The 24,670-nt window shown below is 45.2% G+C and overlaps 1 protein-coding gene across 1 annotated transcript; it reads right to left on the bottom strand.

Annotated features, from left to right (window-relative positions):
* Window positions 1-6,122: 6,122 nt before the first annotated feature.
* abhd17c (abhydrolase domain containing 17C, depalmitoylase) lies at window positions 6,123-19,020 on the bottom strand. The gene is made up of 3 exons (XM_052064021.1): window positions 18,200-19,020; window positions 7,528-7,707; window positions 6,123-7,179 (listed from the first exon to the last, which is right to left on the bottom strand). Exons 1-3 carry the CDS (start codon window positions 18,661-18,663, stop codon window positions 6,960-6,962), a joined length of 864 nt encoding a protein of 287 aa, XP_051919981.1. The 5' UTR covers window positions 18,664-19,020; the 3' UTR covers window positions 6,123-6,959.
* Window positions 19,021-24,670: the final 5,650 nt, after the last annotated feature.

Here is a 24,670-nt window from a genome sequence, read left to right as displayed (position 1 = left end):
CCCAACAGACTAGAACTCGCGGGGGAGATATTTGGGGAATCCCGGTCGCTGCGGGTTAGAGCCCTGGTAGACTCGGGGGCGGATGAGTGTTTTATGGACACAGATCTCGCGTCCGAGTTGGGTTGTGGTATTGAGGAGTTGGTGAATAAGAAGCGGGTTTGTGATCTCGATGGGCGCCCCCTGGCGGTAGTTACGTGTAGAACGGAACCACTGAAACTCCGCCTCTCCGGTAACCATGTCGAGCATCGCCGTTTCTATTTAATGCGGTCCCGTAACGCTCCGGTCATTCTTGGGTTGCCCTGGCTCAAGACCCACAACCCCGTAATCTCCTGGGAGCGCCCAGCAATAGACAGTTGGAGTAAATATTGTTATAAACACTGTCTACGATCGGCCATCGGGGAACATGAACGAACCAGTGTCGAACCCTCCGAAGCTATCTGCCTTGACGGAGTGCCAGATTGCTATCGGGACCTTCGTGAGGTTTTTAGCGAGGATCGCGCACGCGCTTTGCCCCCGCACCGTCCCTACGATTGCGCCATAGACCTGCAGCCGGGCGCTCCGTTGCCGACCTCTCGGCTGTATCAGGTGTCCCAACCCGAGCGCGAGGCGCTAACGGAGTATATAAACAGCTCGCTCGCTGCAGGTCTCATTAGACCCTCGCGATCACCATTAGGTGCGGGGTTTTTCTTTGTGGGGAAAAAGGACAAGACCCTGCGACCGTGCGTGGATTATCGTGGTCTTAATGAGATCACGATTAAGAACAAGTACCCGCTACCATTATTGGACTCCGCCTTCGCCCCTTTCCAAAGGCCACTATTTTTTCCAAACTTGATTTACGCAGTGCATATCATTTGGTCCGCATCCGGGAGGGTGATGAATGGAAGACGGCTTTTAAGACCCCGTTAGGTCATTTCGAGTATTTAGTCATGCCTTTCGGGCTGACGAACGCCCCCGCCGTCTTCCAAAATCTTATCAACGATGTGTTACGAGACATGTTGAACATTTTTTGTTTTGTATATCTTGATGACATTTTAATTTTCTCCCGGTCGTTGCAGGAACACCAGCAACATGTCAGGCTGGTGTTACAACGGTTACTAGAAAATCGGCTCTTCGTCAAGGCAGAAAAATGCGAATTCCATGTGCCCGTCATCTCTTTCCTGGGTTTCATTATCGAACCGGGCAAGTTACGGGCAGACCCCAGCAAGACGCAGGCAGTCACTAACTGGCCGGTTCCGACGAGCCGTAAGGAATTACAACGTTTTTTGGGGTTCGCAAACTTCTACCGACGTTTTATCCGCGGTTACAGCCAGAAGGCGCTCCCCTTGACCCGACTTACGTCTATTAAGGCCCCCTTTAGATGGGACCCGGCCGCGGACGCGGCATTCAAAGACCTGAAGGCGGCGTTTACCAGCCCCCCGGTATTACAACATCCTGTCCCTGATCTCCGGTTTGTCGTGGAGGTGGACGCCTCGGATTCGGGGGTGGGGGCGGTGCTGTCCCAGCGTTCTCCGGTCGACCAGAGGCTGCACCCCTGCGCCTTTTTCTCCCGTCGACTCAGTGCTGCCGAGTCGAATTACGACGTGGGTAATCAGGAACTGCTGGCCGTGGTAGCCGCCTTACAGGAATGGCGGCACTGGCTCGAGGGGGCGAAGGAGCCCTTCACAGTTTATACGGACCACAAGAATCTCGAGTACCTCCGCTCCGCAAAACGACTGAACGCCCGTCAGGCCCGGTGGGCCCTGTTCTTCACCCGATTCAATTTTGTCCTAACCTACTCCCCAGGGTCCAAAAATACCAGACCTGACGCCCTTTCCCGTCTCCACGACCCCGCTGAGAAGGACCGGTCTCCGGAGGCCATTCTCCCGACCCAGTGCATCGTGGGGGCTTTGCAGTGGGAGATCGAGCAGCGGATCCAAGCTGCTCTGGAGGGGGTTCAGGCTCCGGCAGAATGCCCCACGGGGAGGCTGTTTGTGCCTCCGTCGCTGCGGTCGGAGGTCTTGCAGTGGGGACACGGGTCTAAGGTCGCATGTCATCCTGGGGTGAACCGGACTATACAACTCGTTGCCCAGCGGTTCTGGTGGCCGGAGCTCCGGAGGGACGTGACGGACTTCGTCAGTGCCTGCACCTCCTGCGCCTGCGGCAAGTCCTCGCGCCGGCCCCCGGCGGGGTTGCTCCAGCCGTTGCCCGTTCCGCCTCGACCTTGGTCCCACATCGCCCTGGACTTCGTGACGGGTCTACCTCCATCCCGTGGGAGGACCGTCGTCCTCACGATCGTGGACCGGTTCTCCAAGGCTGCCCATTTTGTGCCTCTGTCCAGGTTGCCCTCGGCGCTGGAGACCGCCGACCTCCTTATCCAGCACGTCTTTCGCCTCCACGGTATTCCACTGGACATTGTCTCGGACCGTGGGCCCCAGTTCGTATCCCGCGTCTGGAAGCGGTTCTGCCGGTCCCTCGGGGCCACGGCCAGTCTGACCTCGGGGTACCACCCCCAGTCCAATGGACAAGCCGAGCGTGCCAACCAGGATCTGGGGGCAGCCCTCCGCTGTGTGTGCCTTCACCGTCCCTCATCCTGGGTCGACCACTTACCCTGGGTGGAGTACGCGCACAACACCCTCGTCTCTTCTGCCACTGGTAGGTCCCCCTTCATGGCCGCCTACGGGTACCAGCCGCCGCTGTTCCCGTCCCAGGAGGGGCAGGTGGAGGTCCCCTCTGTGCAGCACCACCTTAAGCGGGACCATCGCGTGTGGAAGGAGGCCCGGGCTGCGTTGTCCCGCACGGCGACCAGGAACCAGCGGATCGCGGATCGTCGCCGGCGCCCAGCTCCTTCATACGTGGTGGGACAGAAGGTGTGGCTGGCAACGAGGGATCTTCGCCTGGCCGGCACGTCTGCGAAACTGGGACCCCGATTTACTGGACCATTCGAGGTCGAGGCCGTCATCGGTCCAGCTGCAGTCAGGCTCCGGCTGCCACCCACCATGAAGGTTCACCCCGTCTTCCACGTCTCCCTACTCAAACCCGTGTCTTCCAGTGACTTGGCTCCTCCTCCCACGCCGCCACCCCCTCCGCGGGTCGTCGCCGGTGACCCGGTGTACACGGTTCGTGCCATCCTGGACTCTCGGCGCAGGGGAAAGGGGTTCCAGTATCTGGTCGACTGGGAGGGCTACGGGCCTGAGGAGCGGCAGTGGGTGCCTCGCTCCTGGATCCTTGATCCGTCCCTTTTGCGCGACTTCCACACTGCACATCCGTCCAAACCGGGTAGTCCGCCGGGAGGCGTCCATTGAGGGGGGGGTACTGTCACGTCGCGTGTCCGCCAGCAGGTGGCGGGTTTTCTCCTCCGCCATCGGCACACCTGCCCGTAATTTCGGGCTGATTACCCCCCTTTATTTAGAGACTCCGGCAGTCATCCCACTGCCGGAGAATTCCACGCCGCGCCATTGTTCCTTCGCGAAAGTAAACACTAAATTAATATTACTCGTTGCTTCCTAGCCTTCTGGCAATTGTCTAGTCGTTCAAGTATTGATTGTATGTAAGATATTCCTATAGCCTATTCAGATCTTCCTCGCTTTTGTTTTCCGCGTGCGTTTTCTGTTGTTACCTTATTTTTACCCTGGTCCTTATTTGACCAGCGCTTTTTGTTATTCTTCCTGTCGGGTATTTTGTGTTTCGTATTAAAGCCTCTTTTTGTTCTTTGACAAGATCTCGTTTTCTGTCTGCTATCTCGGGGATCCAATTCATTATTTTTTGTTGTGCACGAAGCGATCTGTCTATCGCTTCGGGCACAACGTGACAGAATGTTTAGGCCAGCAGAGAAGGCCTTGCTGGCCCTGACAGAACGCCACTGAAGAAACATGAATAACAGTGACCAAGAGAGCAAGACAGAATGGGAAAGTTCATAGATTCACCACTCATGGTGCCCTGAGTTATGAGATTGAGAACAGAATAGACTAGGAAGGGCAAAGTGGGGAACAAAGCGTGAGGTATGCTCCTTAAAAGGGCCTTAGTGTGAACCCAGAAAACCTCAGCACACACAACATAGTCTTTATTAAAGAGTTCTAAGAACTCTTTAATAAGGGTTCTTGGGGTAAGAGAGAGGGGTAAGAGTTCTACCCTTTCTTACGTCCCTACCTCCCTTCTGGTTGGAAGGGAGGTAAGAAAGGGTGGGAGAGTGTGACCCCAAACGCCCCTTCTCGAGCAGCCAAGCCACTTCAAGGCTAGCGCATCTGCTGCGCGCTCTCCATCCCAGAGAGAATGTGGGAGCCAGCAGAAGGCGGTGAATTAGGGTTGTGTATGCAGTATGTATGTTGTTGTGAATCTGTGCGCGGGTCTGTATCCCAGCAGGTAAGCATCACGTCTCGTTGCCGTGAAGAACTTTTCAGCTAGCGATGCTAACTATATTAACTCCATTATAACTAGCGATGGTAGAAAACAAGTTACCTTCCAGCTGAGCAAAGGGACCATGTTTCAAATTTCAGTCATGAGTGGTTTCGACCAAGTACAATGGACTTATGTGGCCTAGAAATGTCTGTGTGGGTGGCGTACAATTGTGTCGACAATGCCTGGGGGGCAAAAAACGTTGAGCATTTTTGTTATTGGTGGACTTCCACCACCCCCTCCCCATCCTAATTGCATGCCTGATGCTGCTAACTATGTTCTATCGATGGTAGATTAGAAATGTTACTTGACAATTGAGCAATGTGGATTGCTGCTGGCTTTGACACAGGTAAACACAGTTCAAAACCATCCATGTGTGTCAAACTCTTTTTCGTCAGGGGCCACATCATAGTTATGATCGTCTTCGAAAGGCCATTATGACTGTAACCAAATAAAATGTAGGATTGCCTCATATTACAGTCACACAACAAAACCGGTGAATAACTAGTTTTAAAAGCGGGTGATAGTAAAAACTATTCAAATCTTATATTTATTTTAAAAATGGTACTGGTAACAAAAAATGTTTGTAATAGCTTGACATTCTTAAAAGTCCATTTGCAATTTTGGTATTTTAGCAATAAACCTGAAGTTGATGCACATCATTTGCTTTCACGGGACACATAAAATGATCTGGCCCCCGGGCCTGGAGTTTGATCTCAGTGATCTAAGGTAAGGTGATATAATACGAAATCCCTTAACCAAATGACACTCAATAAATCATGACATCATTTTTTATGCAACCATACATTTTCTTTTATTCTGCACAATTTCAAAACAATTAAGGCATATTACGTTTAATATTACCAAAACCTGCTCTTTCTAGTGTCATTTGCTTTATACTAGCATAAGTGATTCCAGGATCAGTGAGACTAGGCGGCACGATGTCCAAAAGATGTATACTTGATAGAATATCAATCTAGCAACATTCAAAATACTAATTATAGAAACATTAAGTATGAAAACAGCTACAAAAGCTTAACTGGGGCAATCAAGCCATTTAAAAGAGAAAAAGAAGGCCAGTCAATCAGATACAATGAGAATAAATGTTTTTTTAAAAAATCACAATGAAATGATCACAGTTGCTTTGCATCCGTCAAACACGACCACTCTCATTCTCAAAAATTATACTTCACAATGTTTGTGGAATACATCATTTTAAATTCCTAGTTTTGAAGGATTTTGGTTTTTAATTTTTTCTTATGCTAAGACAAAATGAGAAAAAGATGACATGCTATCCGGTACAAAATGGCCATAAGTACGAGAAGTGACTAAGCTATCTCATAATGCTTCGCTTTCATGTCTTTGGAGTTTCATCCTAAAAGAAAAGAGCTAAATTCCACAGGGGCTCAGCGAGCGACATTTTTTTCAGGGGAGTTACAGCTGGACTGCTGTCTACCCAATGGGAGTGTGGGACAGACTTCCATCCTCAGTGTCGTAGCTTACAAATATTTCACTGCGTTTCCCAGATTTCACAGTGTTTGACTGAGTGCATCTCAAACAAAAGCATTTCTGTCCAGCAAGGTGTCTGAGAACTGCCTGAGAGCAAAGCTTGGAGTGTCAAAAAAGTAGAAGAGGTACACAGAGAAAAAAAAATGTTTGACATGGATCACATGTTGCAGTTCAGTGAAGGGAGATGTAACAAGCAGGTACCAGTATAATTAAAAAAAAAAAACAGGAAACTACCTCCCGTCTTCATTATCACAAGCCGTAAATCTTAAGCAGCACATGATCTCTGGTTATTTCGTTGAGGCTGGCATCCATCTTTTTCCAACATCATGTCAGCTCCAGTGGTGATGACTGCCTGTTTGTTCACATCCAGTTTTGATGTGTACTGCACCTACTTAGACCAGAGGTTAGCGGCCATTAGGGCTACAAAGAACACGGCTATAATAGTTCTGATATGTTGGAGATCACTTTGATTTAGAAAATGGGTAAAAAAAAAAAACGAGAAAAAAAACCCTACTCCTGATAAAAAAGAAAAACGTAATGCTTGTAAAAGGGCACGGATTCCCAAAAGAAGATGCACAATAAAAAGTGCATTTGTTTGTTGAGCCTGAAAATAAACCTAGGAACCCCCCCCCCCCTCCACCAAAATGTAGTCATTTGAATTGATACTTAAGGTGACTAAAGTTTGAACATGTCAGAGACTCTCAGTAGGCAGTCATCACAGTATAAAGTGAGAAGAATAAGTCAATGTGACACGCTCGAGTTCTTAGTTCGACAAAATAGACAAGCGGTGTTCAGACCAAGGCAAAGAATTAGAGCTGGAGTGGGAAATGGTTGGAGATTGACAAACAGCTTGCCCACGCCTAGTTGTCAAATTGTGCCCACCCATACAGATAAAGCATCAAGTTTGGCGATACAATAGCCATCGGAACAGCATGTCACCCTGGCCTCGGTTGACGGTTGACTTGCACTTTCAGGTGCACTTTCAACACAACTTTCATGCCATCCCTCGAGTGTCTCCAAATACATGCCACACGAGAAGACTGTTGAACTGAACCCTGGCCTGTGTGTGCTTCCCCCACTCAGGATGTGGAGAGCTCAAAAGAAATGAACTGCTTGAGTCTCTCCAGGTATTGCGCATAGAGTTCAATGTCATTATGGCCTGCTCCCTCCACCCAGAGTGGCTCGACGGCACGCGGGCAGCGCTCGTACATCGCTAGGCCATGGGAGAAGTCGATCACTTCATCCTCTGTACCGTGGATCACAAGCACTGGAGATGCCATCGTGGACACCTTGTCGATACTACGGAGAGCAGAGAGACAGAGATTCAGGATTCACAAGTCATTCGTCTCTTATCCTTTTGTGCACTACTTGGATAGCATCAGCGATGGTCCACTCGATTCAGTCTGAACTAATTACTTGAATGACAGAGTACAACATTCAAGTTTTTGCACTTCCTATTAATTCACCACCAAATCACCCTTGAATATTTTCAATGCTCAGCCACTTGCATGGGCAACACGACTAAAACCGTCGGCAGATGGTAAAACAATTTGACGTTACAGCGAGTTGCTGTAATTACGGACTAAACACCAAATTCGGCGGAGAGAGCCGTTTGCACGTGCATATGAGCATGCGGAAGAGACTCACCTGGGGAACGCATCGAAGCAGTAAGTTTTGCGCGTGTTGGGGAAAGCCACTCGAAGCCCCGACATGAGCGGCGAGTGCAGGATGATGGCTGCGCATTCATGGCGAGCAGCCAGGTCGATGGTGGGCACAGTGCCGATACTCTGCCCGTAGAGGATGATGTTCTCTGGTGTTACCCCGTACCTGTGTTGACAAACCAGATACTAACAACATTCGGTTAAATCTCATCACAATATAAAGTCGCATGGTTTTGTGAATCTTAACTCATAAGTACTTGAATACTGTACAAGACTGACCAAATCAAGTTGCCTTCGGCCAGTATCTCACTCAGTGAGTGTTTGCACACAAACCAAATGTTCATTTTTTGTCAGTTTCTTCAAGGTGGCAAATGGTCACAGACTTTTGCCAACAGTTTCAACTAGCTTTTCGTGTCGCCATGAAATTTAAAATGTCTAACTTTAACAACTCGTTAAGGTTATTGGGGAAGTATTGTTTTGTTTCAGAGCGAGTTCAACATTTGATATTTTTAAGTTGTCATGCATGAGTACGGGACGGGGGGGGGACAAAACAAAACAAAAACAAACGCCTGCCTCGCGGCCCCACCGAGATTTAACTGACCCCTCTGCTGGTACATTTTACCTACGGCTAAGAAAATCAGAAGGCACGAGTAAAATAAGATTAAAAAGATAAATAAACAGGACTGGTTGCAATCTATGCTCTAAAATGTACAAGAAGTGAAGCTATGAATGTTTGAATGTCCACTTTGGCCCAATGTTGCACATTTCCAGCCGTCATACTCCCCCCCCCCCTCTTGTTAGAGCAGAAATGCCCAACCAGTTGATTGTGGTTGGTCAATCAACCGCAAGGGTCACCGATGGCACTGTCAAAGAATCTTATCTGGAGTGGCATTTTTAAAAAAGTGAGCTACGATAGTGATGTTTCTTTACTTAACATGCCACAAAATTGCATCCTTGCCGTCCTGTGTCAGCTCTCCCACTCAGGCAGTGGGAGTGGCAGTGATTTCCTTTGTACAAACTCACTCTTATGTTGTATTTAGTTTATTTTACTTTGATTTTCTTACTCGTCTTTCCTGTTCCATCCACCACGTGCCAAATAAACATTTCCATTTCTTGAAATGAGAAGATGAAAGCACAAAATGTAAATAAATCTCAGGTTCACTTTTAATTTTTTTTATTTTAAAGCGCTTCACACGTTTGCTGTGTGCCGAGAATGTGAGAGCAAGGCACAATCGCTTAAGTGTGCCTTTCTGCCATGCCATGCCAGCCCCCCCCCCCCCACCCCCCGCCAGCCCTCTATTTATTACCGTATTTTCACGACTGTAAGGCGCCATTAAAAGTCTTAAATTTTCTCCAAAATGGACAGGACGCCTTATGGTGCGGAGCGTCCTTTATACGCGCTGAGTTCCAAAATCTGACTGACAGCCAACACGCTGTTTATATAGAGAAAAGGCGGAAGTGACTGGCCAGGCATGCGGGAAAGAAGTCGGCCAATCAGGGAAGGGTGGGCGTGTATATATACATATATGGAGAGGGAGAGGGAGAGAGAGGACAGGCAAGCTAGTCCGCCAATGGTGAAGGGTGGGCGTGTAAGTGGACGCTAGAGGGACGCCTCAAGCCAGTACCAACACTTGTATAGAGTGTGGCAATGTGCATTGTTGCAAAACAACTCCGGTTTTGGTTTCTAAGAACCCCTGAAAATAAATTCGACAAAAAGACACGCCTAAGAAGCTCAGTTCAAACTTAAAGCCACCGGTTATGCTTTTGGCATGCGTGCCCATCTCACAGCAGCGGTGAAAAAACAAGTCAAGCAAATGAACTCTGAGCTTGCTGTTATTCCCGGAGGCTTGACTAAAGAACTCCAACCGCTGGACATTGGCATCAACCGGGCGTTCAAAGTAAAGTTGCGAACGGCATGGGAACAATGGATGATCGGTGGCAAACACAACTTTACAAAGAGTGAGAGGCAGCGCTGGGCGAGTTACGCCACAATACGCAACAACGAGAGGGAACACAGCGTTTTTGATGGATTACGGTACTTGCACAATTGTTCAATTCTTTCTACACACACACGCGCTGCCAGCATGTTTCGCTCTGTTCTTTACTTTCAAATGTGGGAAAGCTTCACACGAGAGAAATGTTGACTTTGCTGTTGCTACTCCTTCTTTCCGCTCGGCAATGCGTAGCAACTCACACTAGCATGTGATGCATTCAATGACAACTGAGATGTGCAGTCCTCTGCTTCTGATACAGAGGATGAGGACTTTGATGGATTTCTGGGTGATGATTGATCGAAAAACGTGAGAACATTGTACGATGGCTAAATAAAAATACACCTGAACTCAGTTCTGCTTTCGTTGCCTTTTTAAAAACGTGTTTTTAGCTTATCTGTATGTCTTGGCATGCTACGGTATGCTTCAAGCTAACGTGTTAGAGTGTGCGCATGCATGCCGTATGTTTAAGCTGGCGTATGTTTTACCACTGTAAAACTGCGGCCATTAGTACGGTGCGTCCTGTGTATGTGTAAAATACAGAAATGTCACCCATTAATGAGACTGCGGCCATTAGTACGGTGCGTCGAATAGTCGTGAAAATACGGTATATATATATATTTTTGCATGTGCTTGTTTGTGATAACCTGTCAGTGGCCATATAATGGTGACAATGTAACTCACCCCCTCCCCCTTACAAAAAGAAAGGGTTAAGATCGTCAACAGCAAGTGTGCGGATGAGAGAGGGCAGAGAAGCAAACCGGTCAGAAGCACCATCCATAAAAACACAGACAAATCAGGCAGTTTTAACCCCTTTTACATCCGCCTTCTAAGTTAGCTCACATACACGCTGCCAATTAAACAATAAAGTTCCGTTTTAACATGCCACGGGAATTTCCGAACTGCTCCTGAACCCATCATTCACGATGGCACGCGCAGAAGCTGTGAAACACACCGAGCGTGTTTGGACATAAAGTACACAATTAGAGTTCATGTTCAACAAACAAGCTCTGTAAGTTGAGTCAAACAGTTACACTCTGATAAAGCGGAGAGAGGAATTAGTAATATTCAGGCATCACGTGAGGTGAAGTGAGTTGTTCATGATTGTGAAAAGCTCACTGACAGACAAAGTTACAACATTTTAACATACTAGGTGTTGTGGAGTCAACTTAGGGCCCAAAGCGCAGGCAATTATTACCAACCCATACTGAGGAAAAATTACACTTTTGCGTTTGCTCCCACTTTTTCACAGCAGGACTCAAAAGATCTCCAACTGTTTCTACGCACACAAAAGTTCAATTAATTCAAACATTGTTCAAAAAACTGTCTCAATCTGTGTTGAGTGAGCATTTCTCCTTTGTCGCGATTATCCATCCAAACTAACAGCTAAGGCATAGATCAAGATGCCAGTTAGACATCGTGATTATTGCACAGGTATAAAAGACCACTTGGAAATGTGCATTTTTTTGCTTTATTGTGGTCTGCGGTTGTGAGGCTGGACATGCGGCCAAACTGTTTGAAATGCTGAGCTGGATAAAGGCAGAGAAATGAACATTAAACTCAAAGGCAAGATGTCCATCTAATGGACGTGCATGTGCATTCAAAACTTCTTTGGCTTTGAGTCACCTTTTATTGGGTCCAGCCAAAGGCACACCTGTGCGATTTTCATGCTGTCTCATCAGTGGCTTGATATGCCAAACCTGTCAGGTGGGAACACAGATTTCCACAGCTTTGTGAAAAATGTGTGAGGGGAAATGGCCTTTTGTGTATGGCGAAAATATTAGAAATAATTGAGCTCGTGAAAAATAAGAGCCTGTGAATGGTGTAGCGCTGATATTTTTGCTCGGTGTGTGTACTTGTAAGCTACATTTATGCGAAAAAAAACAAAACACTTTCTTTATTTTTCGACTCACAGTTTGTGTTCAGTGCTGTGCCAATACAGTGTGAATAGAACAACGTCCTGAAACCTGTTCTGCATTTGCGAATGAATGATCCTCACCCCATCTTCTGTGTGGTGATTTCAGGTTTCGGTGTGCCTAAGTAGATTTCTAACTGCCTACCGGCATTCTTTATGTTCCCTCATGCGTTTTTCACCAGACAAAGAATCAAAACTATGATGAATAACGCCTATTTGTACTGATTTCATGAAAACACATCGCACTCCATTACTACTTCCGAAAAGTTGATTGACTAAGCCACTGAGGAATGTTCATTGTGAAAACAGTTTCTTGCATTTGTTGGATGGTTTTGGTTCAGTAACTATTTGTGCAGCGCAGTTCTGCGAAGCATTCTCTGATGAATGTTTGCAGACTTAATCACTTGATACATACCAGAAGTGAAAAAGGTGCCATGCTCAGCTGGAATAATTTCCACCGTTACTTCACTGCTCATGCTGTTATTCTCGTAGTTCAAGTTGGTATCTTGTGTCAAGATATTCTCGTTCCAGAAAAGTGAATGGTTGTCCACTACATCATGTGGCTGGTCCGTTTTCACTTGTTACAAACGGTTTGGATCTTGTGCCCAAGGGACAGCACCTACTACAGTGGACAGCTTAACATGTTATCAGATGACAGGTTATCATTACTGGTGCAAGAAAGGGTTAACAGAGCGGTACCAATGATTTTGTCCATACATGTATATCAGGATATCAAGCGCCAATAAGTTAAAACCAATTTTCAGACGAAATATCATCCCCGTGCATGAGAGCAGCTCCAAGGAAGCTTATAGCCACCCACGGAATCTTATGTTGCACTCTAAACGGTCTGCAATCTTATTTATTCAAAAACCACTGTGCTGAGCACGCAAGCATATTCCCTGAGTGTCTGATCAACTGCAGTGTTTTAATCAATTTCACTGTTGACTGACTTCTACCACAGGCGTTTTGTGGAAGATATTTGGGAATACAGTGCACTCCGCTTAATAGAACACCATTGGGCCGAAGCGCTTCTGTTCTACTAAGCGGGGTTTCTATTAACCGGAGACACTTTATTAGGTACACCTTCAGACACGTCGACGACCAAGTTATGCACGCAGAAAACCCCCTGCTGACGAGTTAGAAGAGATATTTCGACTGTGGACGTCCATATCTTTAATCAAACAACAACTTTAATCAACTTCAGGCAAACATCTCAAATCACGAGATAAATTTCGTTACTTTTGTCTGGAAACAGGAGTCCGTAATTTTGCGGTTGACTTCCCGCTCAATGCGCTGGAGAAGAGGGAAGTCCTGGAAACCGCGGGCGTACCTTCTGAGAATCCGGCAATGCATCGTATCGTCTGAGTATGTCCTTCTTATCCGCAGGTGATAGCCCTCGTCTCTTGAATGAAGTTGAAGCCATTGTGACGTGCGTGTGTCTATGTGTGGAGTGACACGTGCTACCTGTTACTGTATACGGCTAGAACTACCGCGTTTTCTCGCGATAGTGGTACAGTATCGCGATAGCTACACTTCGTCTCTCTCTCGTCTCTTGAATGAAGTTGAAGCCATTGTGACGTGCGTGTGTCTATGTGTGGAGTGACGCGTGCTACCTGTTACTGTATACGGCTAGAACTACCGCGTTTTCTCGCGATAGTGGTACAGTATCGCGATAGCTACACTTCGAAAACCACTAGTTTACAATGTTCATTGCTTACGGCCTTTTCTATTAAGCGGAGATCTGTTCTACTAAGCGGAGTATCTTTATAGGAAATTGCATTAGGCAAATCTGTTCCAGAGCCTTTTGCTCTATTAAGCGGATTACTCTATTAACCGGTGTTCTATTAAGCGGAGTGCACTGTATTCCAAAAGTATAACTAATCAGCAAAGCTATGAGTTCAAAAGTCACAATATCACGTTATGAACCTCACAATTTGATAATTATAACAATATTGTGAGGAGGTTGGCGAAATAAAAAGGTGACAACCCTGTATAAAAACTTCACACAATCGGGGAACAAAAACTCATGACATTGGAAAAAAAAAGAAAGCACAATATTGTATATTGTAAATTTCCCCAGTGTGGGACGAATAAAGGATATCTTATCTTATTTTTGTACATCACAGCAGTGACAAAGAAATAGGCTTAGCCAGTCATTTTCCAGACATTTGTTCCAAATTATTTTCTTCAAATGTCAAGTGTTTTCATTCATTTTGAGCAGCACTGAGCAATTTGAGCTTCCCCCTAATTATCCTCTCAAAAACTGTGACTTGCTAAATAATAAGATATAAGATATCCTTTATTCGTCCCACAATGGGGAAATTTACAGCCTCCAGCAGCAAGAATGTGGGACAACCTCCTTCAGTAATGTTTGTGAAATTAGGTTTAGATGGCAAACTAATTATTTCACCTGGCTGGCATTTCTTTCAGTAATCTCAAAAGATTGAAATCATTTAGAAAATAAAAATGTTAGCCCTGGCAACCATAGTTCAGGGTGGAACCCGCCAATTGGCTGAAGTCAGTTAGGATAGGCTGCGGCACGCCCGCGACCCTCGTGAGGATAAGCGGTTTGGATAATGGCTGGAATAAAAATGGATAGAAACATTGTGCAAAAGTGCACAGTAAAACTAAAACCTGTCTGTTTATTTAACTCGATTTCAGTGGTGGGGCCAAGTCTGGAGCTGCTCATTTTAATCAGATGTGTTGGAGGAACACAATTAGTATTAGTATAAAGTACATTTTTTTAAATTGTGCACAAAATGAACCAGCCAGTGATGGGAAAGCGGGCATGTCAGAACTAATTGACGCATTGAGTCGAGTGTAGCTTAACCTTCATGAGAGAGGCTCTGTCGAATTCCTGAGACTGATTCACCGAACCCCTTGGGTTCGATCAAACCCAGGTTAAGAACCTCTGGTTTACAGTGAAGAGCTGCAATGCATCATACCGACAACTATTTCAAAAATTTTAACAGTCTCTTGTCACTAAGTGTTTTTCCGTCATGAATCAAATCATAAAACAATGACCGTCATCCAACTCCCAGCCCTGTCCTCCTATTCCACACTACAACCACTTCGACTCAAACTCAATGGTGTTGTCAAGGACAAACTTGACAAGAACACATCATAACTTCACCAAAACTGAAGCAAGAAATGTTTTGGGCCCATATTGCTATCTTCAGTATTGTTGAAAAACAAAATGCACAATTTTAACCAGAGCCAAATGAAAATGACCTTACAGAATAAAACCTGGATGTACGTGGCAGATGGAAAACAATGACTACAGTATGTCGTATACCCACAGTTTCCATCCATCCATCCATTTACCAATCCGCTTATCCTAACGAGGGTTGCGGACGTACTGGAGCTTATCCCAGCTGTCTTTGGGCAGTACACTCCAAACAGGTTGCCAGCCAATCACAGGGCACACATTGACAAACAGGCATTCGCTCTCACAAGCACACCTAGGGACAATTTGGAGTGTTCAATCAGCCTGCAATGCATGTTTTTGGAATGTGGGAGGAAACCCACGCAGGCACGGGGAGAACATGGAAACTCCACACAGGAAGGCCGGAGTCAGAATCGAACCCGTCACCTCTGCACTGTGAGACGGATGTGCGAACCAGGTGGCCACCATGCCGCTCCCCACAGTTTCCAACATTGGAAAACAACATTAATAAGGAAGCTAATATCATTAAGACAGGTTGGGCAGCAGACAATCGAAAAAGGTGCAGTGATGCGACCCTCAAGCATTTCAAAGACTGCCATTCATTGTGTTCGTGTTTTTATATTCATCCTAAGCAAACTGCACCGCACTGCCAAAAATTGTTTTTTTCTCGGCCCAAAAAATTTTTTTTTAAAATAAATTTGAGGCACATTTTTTCGAAACTTAACAAATCTGCATACACAACCAAATTAATGAATGAATACATTGTGAGATGAAAACTTCTCTGACAGTGTTCGTCAGAACTAGTACCAGAGTACATAAAAATTTGATCAAAACACTGTTCACTTTTGACCCGCGAGTGCACAAATTCCGACATCTCCCTGCGAGTGGGCTTTTCACAATAATGACCATCTTATTTCACATTATCCTTTAATGTTCCAAGCATTTTGTCATAAATTCATGACATTATCAACATGTTTGACTCACCTTACATGGCTTGTTTGTTGAACATTATGTCAAAACACCTGCTGCGTATGTGTATGTATGAGATAGCTCACAAATAGTCCCCTCCAAAAGTAGCAAGGTCAAATCATTTATTTTTGCTGTAGAGTAAGGCATGAATATTCGACAAAAGTAGAGAATTCTGGCTTTTATTTCATGGTATTTACTTCTGGGGGTGTTAACAAACTCAGGACAGAGCATCATTCATTTGAAGCCACACTGGGCTTTTTAGGCGAGCCTATGTATTGGAACAGACGTTATTAAATGAAGTTTAAATGATTTTATATTTGGTGACGTGAACGCAAACCTGCAATAAGTGCATCAACGACCTACAATCCATTGACTTGACCTGACCGTGCATTCTTCATTTCGAATGCTTTTCCTGGCCTTTGCTGCAGTCTCTTTCAGTTCGTGTTTGTGTCTTGGGGGGTTCTCCCTCGAGTTTCCTCTTCAGGAGGTAAAATTTAGTTATGGCTAGTTTTATATACCATGAAATAAATTCTCGACTTTTGTCTCATATTCATCACTTGATCTGAAAACTAAATGTCTTCAGTATACCACAGAAACAAAGTCGTTCCAATACTTTTGGAGGTGACTAAATTGTGATACATTCAGGAGTAGCTTGCAAATGCGTTATGAGATGTCCAAATTTACCGTATTTTCACGACTATAAGGCGCCATTAAAAGTCTTAAATTTTCTCCAAAATGGACAGGACGCCTTATGGTGCGGAGCGTCCTTTATATGCGCTGAGTTCCAAAATCTGACTGACAGCCGACACGCTGTTTATATAGAGAAAAGGCGGAAGTGACTGTGGCCAGGCAGGGAAAGAAGTCGGCCAATCAGGGAAGGGTGGGCGTGTATATATACATATATGGAGAGGGAGAGAGAGAGAGAGAGAGAGAGAGAGAGAGAGAGAGAGAGAGAGAGAGAGAGAGAGAGAGAGACAGAGACAGAGACAGAGACAGAGACAGAGACAGAGACAGAGAGAGAGAGAGAGAGAGAGAGAGGACAGGCAAGCTAGTCCGCCAATGGTGAAGGGTGGGCGTGTAAGTGGACGCTAGAGGGACGCCTCAAGCCAGTACCAACACTTGTATAGAGTGTGGCAATGTGCATTGTTGCAAAACAACTCCGGTTTTGGTTTCTAAGAACCCCTGAAAATAAATTCGACAAAAAGACACGCCTACGAAGCTCAGTTCAAACTTAAAGCCACCGGTTATGCTTTTGGCATGCGTGCCCATCTCACAGCAGCGGTGAAAAAAACAAGTCAAGCAAATGAACTCTGAGCTTGCCGTTATTCCCGGAGGGTTGACTAAATAACTCCAACCGCTGGACATTGGCATCAACCGGGCGTTCAAAGTAAAGTTGCGAATGGCATGGGAACAATGGATGATCGGTGGCAAACACAACTTTACAAAGAGTGAGAGGCAGCACTTGGCGAGTTACGCCACAATACGCAACAACGAGAGGGAACGCGGCGTTTTTGATGGATTACGGTACTTGCACAATTGTTCAATTCTTTCTACACACACACGCGCTGCCACCATGTTTTGCTCTGTTCTTTACTTTCAAATGTGGGAAAGCTTCACACGAGAGAAATGTTGACTTTGCTGTTGCTACTCCTTCTTTCCGCTCGGCAATGCGTAGCAACTCACACTAGCATGTGATGCATTCAATGACAACTGAGATGTGCAGTCCTCTGCTTCTGATACAGAGGATGAGGACTTTGATGGATTTCTGGGTGATGATTGATCGAAAAACGTGAGAACATTGTACGATGGCTAAATAAAATACACCCGAACTCAGTTCTGCTTTCGTTGCCTTTTTAAAAACGTGTTTTTATCTTATCTGTATGTCTTGGCATGCTACCGTATGCTTCAAGCTAACGTGTTAGAGTGCGCGCATGCATGCCGCATGTTTAAGCTGGCGTATGTTTTACCACTGTAAAACTGCGGCCATTAGTACGATGCGTCCTGTGTATGTGTAAAATACAGAAATGTCACCCATTAATGAGACTGCGGCCATTAGTAAGATGCGTCGAATAGTCGTGAAAATACGGTAATTGTTTTAATCACTGTAAAAGAGTTTCTCACACAAGCACATGAAAGAAAAAACAAAACAAAACAAAGGGCACTCTGGGCATGAAGGAGCAGGTGCCCATGCAGTGCTAACCCACCCCCTACATGTACAGGCTTGCAATAAATACAAAGTGCGATTAAAAAAAAAAATCCACCTGCTTTTTTTTTTTTACAAGACTGATTGTGTCAATCAAAAGTGAGCAATATTATTCACCCGCAAGGCTAAATTTATGGATTGTCTTAAGTAATGATTCCCATTACACTATGCACTCGATTTCGTGTTGTGACTGGTGAGTGAGCATGTCCATTTGCCTCTAATGAATTGGTTGAATGAGTTACACCGATTTGCATCAGTACTTGCAATTCATACTGTAATCACTCTTGTGGTTACTTGGTGTCAAATTCTACCTATAATTAAAAAGGAGGTAGGGAGCTGCATTGTGAATTTCAAAAATGTCTTACGGTCACAAATTGATTACTGCATGAATTCACTTGCATGGTTCCAACTCACTTGTTCCTTAGGACTTGCCAGGCCGCGTCGATATCAGCATACATGTTCTTCTCAGAAGGCTTGCCAGTGCTAACTCCATAGCCCGAGTAGTCGTAGGAAAACACGTTGCAGTTGATTCTTGAGCCCAAGCCGATGTAAAAACTGCACATCTGTCCCAAGTCCACGGCGTTTCCATGGGAAAATAGTAACGTGTACCGGCTGTTGGGCGCGCATCTCACAAACATCGTTTGCACCCTGTTGCCCCGAGTACTTCTGGTGCTGAATACCTCCACCGCGTCGAGTTCACGCTGGGAGTACTGACAGTCTGCTCGTTCGGTTAAATGCAAGCTCGAGGCACCGTTAGCATCGGTATGGACGGAGTAGGTGGGCTCCGGTGGAAGGAAAGCTAGTTTTGCAGCGATGCGACTGGGACAGGGCGGACAACAGAAGAGCCAGCATATTTCGCTCAAAGAAAATCCATTCATCCTCGCTCCGTGTTCGGGCTCTTGACGCAAAATAACCCCTCTAGTTAAAATAGGTGGAAACTGCCTTGAGGCTTGGAACTCTAACTAAGGCCCATTCAGAAGGCTATTGTGGTGACAGGTGGTTCGGAAGTCGACTTTGGAGCTAGCGCATTTACTTAGCCGTTCGTGACACTCGTTTATTAACAAACACCTCTTAGCTACTCACGGAAGCACAACTTCCATATTTATCTGCTTCCCCATCATTGTTATTACGAAGTGAATGTCTTATTCTGATTTACATTGTTTGGAAGAAAAGGGTCTAACCTGAAGAATGAAGACATCTTCGTTTTCCGGTTTGACCGGATATCCTGTTTGGTCGTGATCCTGGCGCTGGACCGAGGTTATCATTCAGAAGACGAACGGAATAACGAACTAAAATTGAAAAATAAATTTATCATCGAAATAAAATTTTAATGAAAATGCTATAAAAAAGCATCCCCCCAATCCAACTAACTACATTTTCCATTTTTTTAAAACTAACTCAGATTATAGCGTTCTTTGTTTTCGTCTTTGCCAATTAATATTATACACTCGGTTTTACATGTATTTTTTTCATTAAAAGAAGAAGGAAGTTCAAACAGTCTTTCGATAATTGCAGTTCAGTTTACTTTATCGTGGAATATTTTGCATGTGACAAATGTTCTCCGTGTCTCTGTCTCTTCCTCTGTGTGCACAACTCACTTAGGTATATATGAGGTTCTGGAGTGCAGAGTTTCAAGCCTCGACCCTGCGAGTCATCTGACCACACCGGTTTTCAACACGATTCAGGTCTGGTGAAAATGCAGGCCATTCCATTTGAGGTACACCAGTTTCCAACAGCCGATCCCTGATGACGCTACCTTGATGAGCTGGAGTATTGTCGTCCATGAAGATGAAATAAGGCCCGTGTTGTTCATGTAGGGGCCCAATCACTGGATTTATAATGTTATTTAGGTAGTATTGGCTTATCACAAGGCGCAGGGCAGTTCTGCACCGACTAGACACACCTGCCCACACTGTAACACTGCCACCACCAAAACCTTGTCTGGTGACAACAGTGGCTGATGCACAGTGCTCTCCTTGATGTCTCCAACATTTTTGGCGCCCATCATTTCTGCATATCGTGAATTGTCTTTCATCAGAGAACAGCACTGAGGCCCACTGCTCCCTTGTGCAGCGTAAATGCTCCCTGTCCCATGCAAGACGATGATCCCTGTACCCGGTGGTGAGGTCAGGTACCCTTGCAGGTCGTCTAGCACCAGACCACGATGATGTTAACGGTTTCAAATGGTCTGACTTGGGTGCCTGTCATCTCCGTTAAACGTGGCTGGAGTTGAGTGGCATTCATCATTCGCTTTCTCAGGGCACGAAGTTCACAATGTAGTGGTCATCAGCATGGGATGTGCCCAAAGAATGTCCACTTCCACATCTTTCTGTGACTATTCCAGCCTCTCTGTATCTGTTGCAACCTGCTGATGACACTCTGTGACACTCTTAAGTTCAGTGGCCAATTCCTGTCTGAGAACATCCTGTTTGAAGCATCACAATGGCAAGGTACTGGTGATCCATTGTTAGGTGTTGTCTCTGTCTCATGATGTCAAAATATGAACAGCCTTATGAGGACGACTATTCAAACTTCAGCTGTAACTGAAGCAGGACATTTATTGGTCAATTCAAGGGCCAAACACCTGTTAATTAATTTTACCGTTAAGATCCTCATTCGAGAACATCAAAGTAACCAAGCATTTAACAGTTAGACATGTGCATTCAAAAGCTGAGAGAAGGTCATATTAAGTTCACTTGTAAAGGTTTGAATGCATTTTGTGTCCCTAACGTTTTGAGAGTAGCATATATTTAAAGTAAAACTAATCCTAAAACTACAAATAACTGAATTTAAAACAATTATTTTGTCTAAAATAGCATTTTAGACAAAATAAAAACTACTGGTAATAAAAACAAGCAAATATATATATATATATATACACAATATATCATCAGCCATTTTTAATCCACCGCAGGATTATCTCGATAGTTACTTGTACAAAATTTACTTTTCCTGTTTTCTCCCTGTGCTGTAGGTTCATTGTATGTTTGCCGTCTCAGTCCTTGTCAAGTCAAGTCTTATTTCTGCTGTTCGTTTTGGTGTTGTGGACCCTGTTATTTTGTACTTGTGTTTATTGACTATTTTTAATTAATCCAAATATCTCGACTGCCTTTTCGTTCTATAGAAATTCATCTATTGTTTTGCTCCGCCTTGCTTGCCTTGCCTCCCTGCTTGTCTGCAAATAGAACCCTACCATAGCAAATTGATTACGAGATCTTTGATTTAGCATATATCAAATGGCAAAACAAAATAGCCTACAGTGTAGCAATGCTAAATTGGAGGGATAGGGAACGACTCGGGATCCCCCGGGGAGAGCTGGATGAAGTAGCTAGGGAGAGGGAAGTCTGGGCTTCCCTGCTAAAGCTGTTGCCCCCGCGACCCGGCCCCGGGAACGCGGTAGATGATTGATGGATGGATGGATGGAGGCCACATCCTCTAAAAGCAGTGTAACCTTCGTACCTTCTTTTAAAATGAAGAAATCCTTGCAGTAGAAGGGAGCGCATGCATGGAGAATTGGCCGGGAAAAAAGCCCTGCTCTACACTCTCTTACACAAGATAGCAGAGGGTTAATTATCATATTTATTCACCGTCAGATCTCAGGCATGCTGAGGCTTTATCCATCTCATTTTTACTTCAACACTGTTTTAAAGCCTCAGGGAAAATTCTTGAAGATAATATTTGCAGATTAGATCTGTCTAATGATGTTTTCCAACAGGATAGTGGGAGGCAATTTGCTGGTTAGCTTGCATGCTTTATCTGGAAGTAAGAACCTCTTAGTGCGACAGGCTGGCTGCCGGCCACTCACTGTAGAAAACGCAATATATAACGCTTCCTTCTGTGCCCCCACCAGCATTTACATTTGAATGAGACCATATGGTGTGAATTAAACCAATAGGGTCAATGTGAAGGGTCAATGTAAGATGTTTTCAATCACTGTGCTCGACTAATCTTTTACCTTGTTGTTGTACTCAGGGGGGTGGGGGGGGGGGTAAGGAAACAAGATGGATGCTGACTAATGCACGGTGTCAATAGACTTTCGCCCACTGTCAGCAAGGACACGCTTCAGCTTTCTTGACCCAGAGATAAACTGAAAAATCGTAACTGGATGGCGCATTGCATTGGTATTCGTAACTACATGTTCCTTAATTCTCAGCACTCCTCAGTCTTCATGGCTCTGGTGTTCAAACAGTCTTCTCGAACTCAAAACTCTTTCACTTGTAGCAGCCTTCTAATGAATGAATGATTTCCAGAGGCTTTTCATCTGAGTGTGTGTGTTTTAAATGTAATAATGAAAAAACAGAATCTGGCGCCCAATTGGCATTTGAATGTACTGCGGGCAGTAAACTCCAGTCGGCGTTAATTCAATAAATAATTATGACCCAATAATGCTACATCTTGAGAGATGAAACAATGTTGATCTTGTTTTATTATTTCATCTAGCAGAGCAAGCACTCCATTTTAATTGTTAAAGATACACGAAACATTTACTGAGGGTAGTTTGGGTCAAAAGGCATAGTCATCTTGCATGACTATTTACCCGGGATCAGACTGGAGAAAGTACTTAGTCCGCAATAGACTTATACTTTGTGACCTAGTGTCAGTGTTTTCAGTCATGGCTTTGAGGATCTTGAAATTCACATTTGCTGGTTCATCCATTTTCCGATCTGCCTATCCTCACAAGGGTCGCGAGGGTGCTGGAGCCTATCACAACCGTCTTCGGGCAGGAGGCAAGGGACACCGTGAACCGGTTGCCAGCCAATTGCAGGGTACACAGAGATGAACAACCATCCGCGCTCAAACTCACACCTAGGGACAATTTTTAGAGTGTTTAACCAGCCTCTCATGCATGTTTATCGGAATGTGGGAGGAAACCACTCAGGCCCGGGGAGAACATGCAAACTCTACATAACAAGGCCGGAGCTGGAATCGAACCCGGTACCTCTGCATTGTGAGGTTGACGCGCTAACCACTGGTCCACCAGGCTGCCTCGGGGCATATCACAAAGATAAGATAAGATAAGATAAGAAAACCTTTATTTGTCTCGCAATGGAGAAATTCCCGATTCAAAGTTATGAAAGGAAGAAGTAGAAAAAGAAGAATAAAGAATAATTGTTACAAGCGGCCGAAAGGAGTTTTCTCCGCAGGGTGTCCGGGCTCTCCCTTAGAGATAAGGTGAGAAGCTCGGTCATCCGGGAGGGGCTCAGAGTCGAGCCGCTTCTCCTCCATATCGAGAGGAGCCAGATGAGGTGGCTTGGGCATCTGATTCGGATGCCTCCTGAGCGCCTCCCCGGTGAGGTGTTCTGGTCATGCCCCACCGGGAGGAGACCCCGAGGAAAACCCAGGACACGCTGGAGAGACTATGTCACCCAGCTTGCCTGGGAACGACTCGGGATCCCCCGGGGAGAGCTGGACGAAGTAGCTAGGGAGAGGGAAGTCTGGGCTTCCCTGCTAAAGCTGTTGCCCCCGCGACCCGGCCGTGGATAAGCGGTTGATGGATGGATGGATGGATGGATGGATGGAAGAATAATTGTAGTGTGTAAAAATTTTCGCATACATTTTGAAAGAACATTATGGTACTGTTGAACAACTTAACCATCGTGATATGAAAACAAGGTGACGGGGAAAGCATTTTCGTTGGTCTGCTTCTTTATGAATATGATAGATTCTTTGCACGTATACAGTACCTTGTCTATTCATCTTAAATGGAGTCCATAGGAACATTCGTGGGTTGCTAGAATCATAAGATTATGAGATTTTAGATGAAACGGGTCTTCAGTGCAGTACAGTACTTCCTCAACTTGAAATGTGTAATTTAAACAGAGTAGTCACAACATGTCTCTCATCCTGGAACATTGGATTTAAAAAAAATTTTTTTTTACTGCATCATCAGGGTGTGAATGTTTGGAAAATGAAAGCATGTCACTCGAATTTTTAAGAAAGTGTTGCACAATTAACATCCCACTCACTCCTGAACTATCTTGAAGCCTGACATTGAAATATGCGAATCAGCACTCGAAATACAAAACCAAAGTAAAAAACAACAACATTGTAATAGGTCAGAGCAATAGTTTGGGGAAAAGGAGTGTGCATGTTGAGTCAGTTCCTGGGAAGACAAGTCAATAATTCTGAAGCATCAAACATAGATCACATTTTTGGGAATCATGCTGGGTGCATTTTTGTTTATTTTTGCTCACAGGTTTGCTTTTTTGTTTTTGTATTTGCATTGGGTTTTGCAACCTCAATGATTTCCTTTTAAGAAGCTCTGTCTCGTAACTGTCTGATTTACCACAGTGTAAAAATTATGAAAAGGGGATTATAGGATTTTTGATTATATTAAATCCATGTACCCTTTGATGATGGGATTTGTGACGTCGTGTTGCTTTTCTGCCTTTGTGGGAAAATGAAGGTGAGGCCTTAGCTAATTTCTGTACACTGGCAACCAAGTTCATGGTCATTATGTAGTGTGTTTGATAGCATTTGGCTGAATGTGAACCCAGTATTGCTCTACATTTAATCGTTTTTTTCTGTATACCAGGCGCCGACAGGTATGGCAGCCTCGGTCACACGCTCCCTAGTATTATCCCTGTTTTTGTCATTTTCGTTTGTTTTTGGCGACCCTGAGCGGCTTACTTACACGAGGGAAAAGTTGCTGCGCATTGGGGAGTCTACGCTCGGTCTTTTTTCACCAGCACACGAAAATCCACAAGGTTTTTCGGAGCTAATCGCGAGCGGAGCGGCTGCGCTGTACGGAGCATGGAGACGCCGCCGGAGGAGGGGGAAGCGAGCCGGCGTGCTCGTCAAGCTCAGGCAGCGCGGATTTCGAACCCCGCTCCCATCGATCCATCTTGCTAATCTACGATCTCTGCCAAACAAGATGGATGAACT

The sequence above is a fragment of the Hippocampus zosterae genome, chromosome 4 (genome assembly GCF_025434085.1).
Source record: "Hippocampus zosterae strain Florida chromosome 4, ASM2543408v3, whole genome shotgun sequence".
Lineage (NCBI taxonomy): Eukaryota > Metazoa > Chordata > Actinopteri > Syngnathiformes > Syngnathidae > Hippocampus > Hippocampus zosterae.
The sequence above is the reverse complement of the archived record's forward strand: the minus strand, read 5'-3'. Positions and strand labels throughout refer to the sequence as shown.